This window comes from Chamaea fasciata, unplaced genomic scaffold (assembly GCF_029207755.1).
Source record: "Chamaea fasciata isolate MVZ Bird 193981 ecotype frontalis unplaced genomic scaffold, bChaFas1.0.hap1 SCAF_24, whole genome shotgun sequence".
Lineage (NCBI taxonomy): Eukaryota > Metazoa > Chordata > Aves > Passeriformes > Sylviidae > Chamaea > Chamaea fasciata.
The window spans coordinates 7028544-7037994 of NW_027094109.1; the positions used below are offsets into that span (position 1 = coordinate 7028544).

The 9451-nt window shown below is 49.1% G+C and overlaps 1 protein-coding gene across 1 annotated transcript; it reads right to left on the minus strand.

Moving 5' to 3' along the window:
- Positions 1 to 470: 470 nt before the first annotated feature.
- Positions 471 to 9072, minus strand: CXCR5 (C-X-C motif chemokine receptor 5). Its single transcript, XM_066203537.1, has 2 exons — positions 8929 to 9072; positions 471 to 3864 (listed from the first exon to the last, which is right to left on the minus strand). Exons 1-2 carry the CDS (start codon positions 8965 to 8967, stop codon positions 2788 to 2790), a joined length of 1116 nt encoding a protein of 371 aa, XP_066059634.1. The 5' UTR covers positions 8968 to 9072; the 3' UTR covers positions 471 to 2787.
- Between the last annotated feature and the right edge of the window lie 379 nt (positions 9073 to 9451).

Consider the following 9451-nt stretch of genomic DNA (forward strand, 5'->3'; position numbering starts at 1 on the left):
AGTGCATCTGCCCCACTTGGTAGCTGTGAGATGGGGGCTGAGCAGAGCTCCACAGGGGAGGCTGAAGGTCTGCCCGAGGGCTGCAGGGGTGGCTTTGGCAGGGTGAGTGCTTAAGCAGGGAAGCCCACTCTGGGGCAAGGTGTCGTGACAGCCGTGCAAACCTTGAGGAGACAGCAAGGGCTTTGCTGAGTGGAAAGCAGAGCTTCCTCCGCAGTGAAGGAAAGTTCCTCTTGCTTTCTTCTTCTCGCCATTCAGCAGGCTGGCTGCAGGCAGCTGCAGGAGGAACAATCGCAATTTTTTGGGGAAGCTCTGCCAGCTCTGAGCCAAGTCATTCCCAGGCTGTCTGAGCCAAATGTAGGTGTAAGGGCAGCTTTCCAGTCAGATTAGCAGCTGCTGTAAAACTGGGGCAGGAGGTGCTGCAGTTAGTGGAAGAGGCTCCATAAAGGAGAGAAGTAATGTAGGTCTGGATTGACTCTGAACACCGCAGAGCCTTCTGTGGCACTGGTGAAGGGGAATGTAAGCAAGGTGCTCCTGAGCCCTTTGAGCAGAGCTTGTCAGAAAGGTGCCATCTGCCCACTTAGTGTTTGCTCTCTGATGCGTCTTCCTTGAATGAAGTGACACAGTTACAGACAACTGCTTACAAGCACTATACATGAGAAGACGGTGTTTTATTCACCTGTTTATTACAGCTTACCTCAAAACTTCCTAAAGGTTTATACATACCAGTTCTAAAAGCTATAGTAACAATAGATGTGTAGTCTGTTCACTCTCATTTGAGTGCAGATTTTCTTTTTACTTTGTGACCACTGTAAGAATTTTACACTTTGACTATTATTTTTTTCAATAACATTTTCATGTAGAAACACAGTTGTCACCATAACCTGCTGGGGAGGTGTTTACAATGCATCTGCAATGGGTTTTCTCACTGCAACAACCATGAAGAGCACAAGTACAGGCTTAAGAGACTTGCCCTTCTCTGCTGCATGTCTTTGCCTGAACAACCACAGTTGCCATGGCCTGAAAGTTTCATCTCTGAAGATGTGGTGCTACAGGAAATGGCGGACTGCCTTATACTAGGTGAGTTTTCTCCTCAAGTCACAATGTGAGATCAAGCTATTGAGATCTCTGCCTGAGTCAGGCTGAGGTCATGTGGCCCCTTCCATAATGGGTGGTCTTTTTAGCAGGGCCCTTGAGTGCCCTGAAGTTCACCTGGGATTGAGCTCTCTGCTACTGGGATGAACTTCAGAAGTGAGGTTAGCACAAAATTCCTGCTGCAACAGGAGAACTAACATTGTTTTGACATTGCTTAAAATGTGAGGTGAAGGGTAGGGCAGATTTTAAAGTGTGCTTGTGAGGAGGGTTGTGCTCACGTGGCGTTGGTATGTATGGCTCTCCTACAGTTCAGGCTACAGCACTCTTTAGGAACAGAAATGTCATGGAGTGGTGTTGTGGGCCCACTGCCATGTTAAACTGTGACAAAACCTCCTAGGCAGCAGCAGGCGGTCTTGAGTCTGCTGGGGTTTCCCCACACACCAGTTTGCGGTGTAAGAATTAATGACGGGGAAAGCTGCTGCTCTTACTTTGGACCAAATTATCATCAAGCTGCCCTGATCTGAACAGTTTCTGCATACTTGCTGTTCAGGGCAAGATCACTGCTTAGGTTTGTCCTCTGTACACCTGGATGCACTCAATCTCTGAAAGCCCTGTAGGTGCAGGTGGGAGAAAACTATCAGAAAGCATAGTGCAAAGCAAAATGCCACATCTCCTCTAGCCTTGCTAAAAAAAAAAAGAGAAATTATGCAAACGAGCTCTTTCCCTTACTCCGGGGCAGTTAGTCTCCTTGCTCTCAGGACCCATAAATAGCCATTCAACTAGCTGCCAAAAAAAAAAAAAGAAAAAGTTGTACCATCAGCCTTGCAAAGCTGTGTGGTTTCTCTCCTCTGTGTGCAGTCACAAGACAGAAGTAATTTCATCAGATGGTGTTCTTCCTTAAAGGAAAACTTTTGCATAGTCAGGCATTCAGTTCAGCAGCCACTCACAGGAGATCATAACAAGAGTAAAACAAATCGAATGAGTGGGGAAGGATGCAACTGGTGTCAGGAAAGGAGTCTGTGACAGTCAAATCTTTCGGTCTGTGGGAGGACCTCCTGGCATGAGCCGTGTTGGGAAGATGAATGTGTTGTGGCTGGCTGGGGGAATGTCACACAGCAGGAGGACAATACTGCAGTCAAAGAGTGTCCAGCACTGTATGCCCATGCTATTGGATTGAGCTTTGCAGCCCCCATCAGTCCTTCCTGCATGTCTCCAGTTGCTATGGCCACTGAGTCCCACGGCTTCCTTTGAGCATGTCTGTACCAACCTGAGCTAGTGAAATGGAGACCTGCTTACTGACATGACTCGTTTACTTGGCTGCACATTTTTCCTTAACCCTGGCACCCCAGTCCTGTGCCTGGCTTGGTGCACAAGATGCCCGCAGTCCTTTTTTTGAGGGAGAGGTGGGAATGTCAGGTTTAACCCACTCAAGTTCATCCAGCCCCACAAGCGTGACCATCAGACATCCAGCATTCACCAACAGCTGCCAGGTGGATCTCTACAAGTATGAGAACCAGGAAGAGCCAAGCAAGGTGTCTGATGCTATTTGGGCATTTGGTGGCTATTGGACGTGCTTCCTGAAGAGTGAAGAAAGTTGTGGGGATGCTTGTGAAACTTGTGACTGACACCACAGCAAGGGTGCCACTGGGAAGGAAATCCCCAGGTCAGTTCTGCCCTGCAGGCAGCCTTCCCCAGCTAGAAAGTGGAGATGGAGGTGGTGTTGTCAGACTCTATCCCACTACCCTTCCTTGCCACCTCCAGGATCTCCTGCAGGGTCTCCTGGCTTATGCAGCCAAGCTCCTGCAGGATCCGGAAGAAGTCGTTACGGAACTTGACCCCAATAAAGGCATAGAGGATGGGGTTGAGACAGCAGTGTGTGAAGCCGATGGCCTCTGTCACCATGATGGCTGTGTCCAGCTGGTCTTCCAGAAGGCAGTTCTTGGTGAAGGTTTCTAACTTGGTAAGTGTGTTCAGGAAGATGACAATGTGGTATGGGCTCCAGCAGAGGAGGAAGATGCCTGTGACCAGGATGGCCACACGAACAGCTTTTTGCCTCTGCAGGCGCTGGGACTGACACAGTGCCCGGATGATGGCCATGTAGCAGTAACACATGACCAGCAGAGGCACAAAGAAGCCCACGGTGTGGTAGAGGAAGCGGGTTGCCAGCCACGCGTTGTTTCCATCAATCCCAACCTCTGGAAAATAGCAAATGCTGCGGTTGCTGTCGTCTGTCCAGACTTCCATGAAGATGAGATCAGGTAAAGTCAGAAGCAATGAGCAGAGCCAGACAGCCGTGCAGGTGAGGTGGATGGAGCGAGCTCTGCGTTTGCGGTAGGTGTGGATTGCATAGACGATGGCCAGGTAACGGTCCACCGCGATGCACCCCAGCAGCATGCTACTGCAGTAGAAATTGATCTTGTGGACAGCACTGAGTATTTTGCAGAGGAACTTCCCAAATACCCACCCAGCCAAGCTCTCCACCACACTGAATGGGAAGGTGAGCAGCAGTACCAGGTTGGCCAGGGTGAGGTGGAAAAGGAAGTTTTCTGTGGTGGTGCGAGACCGCTTGAACCTCTCTAAGATGACCAGGACCAGGGCGTTGCCCAGAGTCCCCAACACAAACATCAGCAGATAGATGAGGGGCATGAAGACTTTTCTGAAGGGGTCTCCCTGGTTGCCAACCACAGATGAGGCTGGGTTGAAGCAGAAGTAGCCCTCCAAAGAAGGGGTGGTATTCTCAGCCTCATAGTAACCGCTCAGCTCCACCTGGCTCTGGGGAACAGATAGAGTCTCGTTAATGGAGGAGAGGTTTCTGAACACAAGAACCCAGTCCTTCAGCTACACCTGGCAGATCTAGAGCAGAGCACCCCCATGTCCTGCAGCCCACCTGCATCAGGAGGGGATGCTGTCTGCAGTGTGAGGACACTGGAGGCGCCTCCACTGCCAAGAGGTGCAGCAGCATGTGGAGAGGGTTTTCTCCACCTGTGACAGCGAGGGCTGCTCCGTCTGTCATCTTAAACTGGAGTATTCGGGGATATTTTGGTGTCCAATTGGATGATCAGTTTCATCTTCTGGTTCTTGCCAAGTTACCTGCCGTTGAATTTTGCTTTCTCACATAGAATGGAACCCTCCTTTACCAGCTTCCCCAATTTTTTCCCTCCCATTTTTGATATGGACCACTTCTGTCCTGCCTGCTGCCTGATATAAAGGTGGTAGGATTCACCACACAGCACATCTGTACCTCAAATTCTGTGAAGTGAACCTCCCCTTCTTCTCAGAGGCCCGAGAGCTGCCTATGACAGAGCAAGGTGAGGTGGGGTCAGCAGCAGCTGTCCTTTGAGATCACTTCTCACACACTCAGAGGAAGGTGTGGGGCGAGTGTTCAACACAATGGGAGGAAAGCCTCTGAGGCGCTATGGTGCCATAGCTACAGGAATAGATGGTAGATAAGCCTGTTCTGTTGATAAGCCTTTCAGTTCTGAATTAATTGTAGTCAGAGCAGGAAAGGGAAGGGAAAACAGCACTCAAGCTTATACCAAGTAAAGGAAGTGCAATAGAACTGCTGCAGATGGCTTGCTGTATCGCCTGTGTTCGGGCTGAAGCTGTGGGCAAATCTCGAGTGCTGGGAAGCTGGAATTCTGCTCAGGATGAGCTCCCTGGATGGTGGTCATGCTTCAGGTGGCCTTGCACAAAAAGAGAGCAGTGGAGGAGGCTTGTGGCAAACTGAATGTTAGTGTCAACTGGGAAGAGCTCAGCAGCAGTCATCCTGAGGTGCCCCACCCACACCCTCTCTGGAGACCTGTGCTGAGACTTCAGTGTTGACCACAGCGGAAGCCTCTACTAATGCTTTCATACCTTTCACTGCCAGCTGCAGCCATTTGCACCTGCTGCGCCTTCCCTCATCAGCCAAAGTTCCTGTCTAAAAATACCAGCCCTGCTTTACACAGTTTTAGACCTGATTTGGGGGGTTTTTGCTCACCCAATGGGCTACTAAGCAAAATTACCATGACCAGCCTGGAGCCATGTCTTGTGCCTAGCTAGGGAAGGGTGATTTATTTTCTTCTCTCTCAGGCAGCTTTCCCTGGGTAATGCACTGGGTGCCTCTGCACATGACTGTGGGGGTTAAAGAGGTCACTTGACAGCAGCAAGGCGTATTTAAACTCCTCTGCTGCTGAAACCATCTGCACGGTTCCAAGAGGAACCTGGGCACGCTGATGGCGCATAAGCCTGTGGGGCATTACCAAACTCACAGAGCAGACAGCTGGCACAGGCAGACCCCAAGCACTGAATGGTAGGAGGGTGAATGAGTCCTTGGGAAAAGTGTGGAATAACCCTGCCCAGCTCTTGCTGATGTAACTGTGGGGCTGCAAGCCTTTGGTGAGAAGCAGTTTGTATTACCAAAGAACTTTTATTTTTTTCTGGTTTAGGGTATCATTTTGGAGATCAGAGCTTGCTGCTAAAGACAAAACCCTTAAGAAATCCCTCCTCCCCAGCTTAAAAGTATTTCCTGCCTACTCTGTACCCAGACCTTTCATGAGGGGTTACCAACACACACAGAAATCTGTGATGTGTTGGCCAAGGCAAGATCCTTGAACCTCTCTGAGAAAAAACCAAACCAACCTTAAAACCTTTGCAATTTGGTGCAGTGTCCAAACCAGGCTGCTCGGGCTGTGCAGGTGACTGTGCTGAAAACCCCAAACAGATTATATGTTCGAATGGGAAATTTCACTGGGAAGAGGTTGAACAATTCCAGCTTTGAAGGGAAAAATGAAATTGTGGAAAATGGCTGGGTTTGCTGGCTGGAGTGTCAGTCCTCCCTTGGAGCCGTGCCAGCACCACAGATGGCAGTGGACGGGCAGTTTGGGCAATGTTCAGTGGCTTTGGCTGCTGACCGGTTTCCAGCATTGCCTTGTATTTGGAGCCGGAATTGCAGAGGCTGAGTGCCACTATCAGACACCATCTGATTGCTGATGGGGAGCAGGTAGGGCTCTTACTGTAAACCACTCGCTGTGGGTAGGGGAAGCGTGTGTGGAGCTGTGTTTGAATCGTCCTCGCCAGCATCTCTGAGCAGAGCAGCACATGTGGGTAGGAGTGGACAGAGATGAGTTGGAGACAAATAGAAGAGGATGAAAAATCAGTGTCTGGGCTGAGACAGGAAGGGCAGGGACCAGAGCTGCAGAAGATGCACTGAATATGACAAGCTGAGGCTTCTGGGGACTCTGCTGCAATTCCAGGACTGGAAGTGGGTAGCTCCCTGACCTGGGATGGGATAAGTCAACAGCGTGCATGCAGAGGGACCTTTGTACAGGTCTCCTGCATGAAAAGTGCAGCAGAATTGGTGGGTGGGAGGAAAAGTGGTGTCTCTGTAATATAGCAGAAAAGTGCATGCCTGGGAAAGCCATTCCCGTGTGCCTTCTGTTCAGGGATCCCTTTACCCCAATGACCTGCCTCACAGAGTTATTCTGGTCTCCCTGTGTCAGCTTTTTTTCTCAGTTCCCCACAACTGTCAGCGATCAAAATATTTGTCTGCAGAAGTAAAGTAGCTTGTGCACTGCTATGGATTTTCCATGTGAATCATTCCTTTCTAGTAAATGCCAGGGCTGGGAGCAGCACATTTCATTCCCAAAACCTTAGAACTGTAATTGCCCACATCAGTACAATCTGCTGACAGAGCTTCTGCTCATGACTTCTCCAGGGGCTGAACCAGGGAAATACAGGAATAAGACCAAGGCCTGTGGAAATACCATGTTACTGCAGTGTAGGTGCTTTTATGCTCTCAAGTCATGTTGGTCCCATTGCAATGAAAACTGGCCTGAGGAACCTCAGGGAACCTGGTGAAGATCTCAGTGGTTCTTGTACAACTGTGTTTGTGGTTGTCCCGTCTGCAGCTGAGGAAGGTTAGCAGGCAAAGCATTTTGCTGTCAAGAAACGGGGTTATCATTTTGGGCATGGTATTTGTCTGCAAGGTTACAGAGTCAAATGGTCTCATATGGTATCAAAATTTAGGCCGAGGCCATCACTGTATTCACTGTGTGATACTGAGATAAATGCCCTTTTGGTGCAAGCATTTTCATCATTTTTCCTTCCATAATTGCTCAATTGATCAAACAATTCTCTCTGTATAAGGCAGGGTTGGTGTTGCCACTTTGACAAGACACTTTGGAGGCCTTTTTTTTTTTCCAAATCTCTGTGGGTAGGTTGCTGCTACAAGCACTGAATGTAAGTAAAGCAACATATGGCACCACCAAAGCAAACACAGTGATGCTCATGTGATATCTGCAGCCTCCCTGTTCCAGGGAGGGAGCCAAATCTGGGAAGCTGCCAGGAGACAGAGGTGGGAAACAACATATGCCGAACTCCCAACTGCAGAAGTCTGAGAAAAGGTCTAAAACTCTTCCTGCTGTGGCACCTGACTGTGGGCGTTTAGTCCTGAAATCAGCGGGGCTCCCCCCTTCAACCCTCCTCCTCCCCATCACATGGGGTCTCCTTTATGATGCAAAAGAATTCACAGCAGAGATAAAATTACTAAGCTAAGGATTATGGAAAGTTTTGTATGCAAAGAAAAGGAGGTGAAAAAGGTTTGAGTTTGGTTTTAACCTCTCGGCAAATTTTAGCACTGCCACTGAACTTCAACAAGAGGCACTTTCTTCAGGGAAAGAAGTGTCTTCTCCAAAAAAAGTTTTAAAGGAATGACCACCATTTGAAAAGGATTTTTATACTGGATGAATCAGAAAAGAAATAAGGAGGGTAGGGCTTACTCCCCCATCTCCTTGCTCTTCCTTGGTGCGTAGGAAAAAAGGAGGAACAGAAAATTTGGTAACATTTGAATCCAGCATTTCTCTTTTTGGAATAACTAATCCTGAGGTCTGCTGCAGGGAGCCACTGTAGTGAAAAAATTAAATTCTGAGATGCAGCATTTGAAAACCAGGGTAATGATAATGCTGCTGTGTCCTTCCTGTTGGATAGCACAACATACTCTAAAAGGTGCAGCTGCTCTTTTTCAATTGTAAAGGCTGGGAAGAGAACTGTGAGGTAGAATACCTAGAGTCCTCACTCCCTGTTAGAAGTAGTACTTGCAATTTATCTTCCACTCTTAAAATTCCTGTCTTGTAAATATACTGCATACTCCCCTTTCAGCAGAGTGTATGTGGAGCCTGTACATATGGAAGCCTGTATGTGGAGCAACCAAGTAGTGTGGTCATGCCAAGGGCTTTCACACAGGGAGAGAGAAGACTGGGTTTGCCTGGGTATTCCAGTTGTGTAAAGAGACCAGATAAGGCGTACAGGGCTTTGCACACTGTGCACACAGGCATTTATACCACTGACGGCTGGTGCAAAAGGTGCCTGGCTCAGAATAAGTGTTTTATGCCCACATTGTGGCAACGGCTGTGCAGACAGCAGGGCAGCAGGGAGCGGAGGCTGGGAGAGGCCGGCAGCGCAGGGTGGGACTGCTGGAGCCCCGCTCTCCCGCTCTCCCACCTCGTCCTCTGCAGAGACTCTGGTCTGTGTCCGCATGCAAGGACAGTACTCAGGCTTAGTGCTTGCCAGTACAGGTCCCGACAGCTAGGTGGCTTTCCCCAACAGAATATCCAGCATCCCTGGATCACAGTGGCTGTAGCCACACTACACTGGCTCTCTGCAAGCAACAGCCTTGCAGTTGTGGTCAAGTCTGGACTTAAGAGAGGCAAGGACTGATTACGTTGGCACAAGAAATGGCTCAAGCTCTGCCTCTGCCAACAGGAGGGTTAGAAGATGGATGGCCAGAAATCTGGCCTTTCAGCCCACCCCAGCTCTACCTGCCATCCCTGTTATCAAGCAAAGACAGGCCCAACTCACCAAGTCATAGGTCTCTGATGAGTAGCTGACAGGCCCCATGGTTTGAGGGGCAGGATCCGTCTCTCCTCCAGAAATTTCTACAAAAGTTCTTTTCTGGGGTGGAGTTAATCATTTAAGTGAGTAGGGAGGGACACAGAATGTAACAACAGAGTATTTGCAAGGCAAATGAGCTCGAGGCATAGAGAGTCCTGATTGATGTAAAGATAAGCATCTAGCTTTATCATCTTTTTACTAGTGCTCTAAGTTGATTTTTAAAGTACAGTTTGTAGAGTCCATATTCCTATACCACAGAAGACCCTTAGGTCTTCCCTGGAAACCTTCAGGGCTTTTGCCCACAGCTGTCCTTGTTCCAGGTGGTCCCAAAGAGTTTGAAAAGTTCTGTGCCAAGGACTCCCCTTACCAGAAACCTCCTGGATCCAGGCACTTCTCTGGAGCTGTGCAGGACTTTGAAGCATGGGTAGGATCATCGCCCTCTGCCTTGGGGTTCTCCTGCCTGCTTTGACCTCAGTGACTTGTAGTTGTC

Excerpts from the sequence above, each read along its gene's own strand:
- CXCR5 (XM_066203537.1), bottom strand. The coding sequence starts at position 8,967 with ATGGGGCCTGTCAGCTACTCATCAGAGACCTATGACTTG. Across the intron at positions 3,865-8,928 it reads CATCAGAGACCTATGACTTG|AGCCAGGTGGAGCTGAGCGG; the intron begins GTGAGTTGGGCC and ends TCTGTTCCCCAG.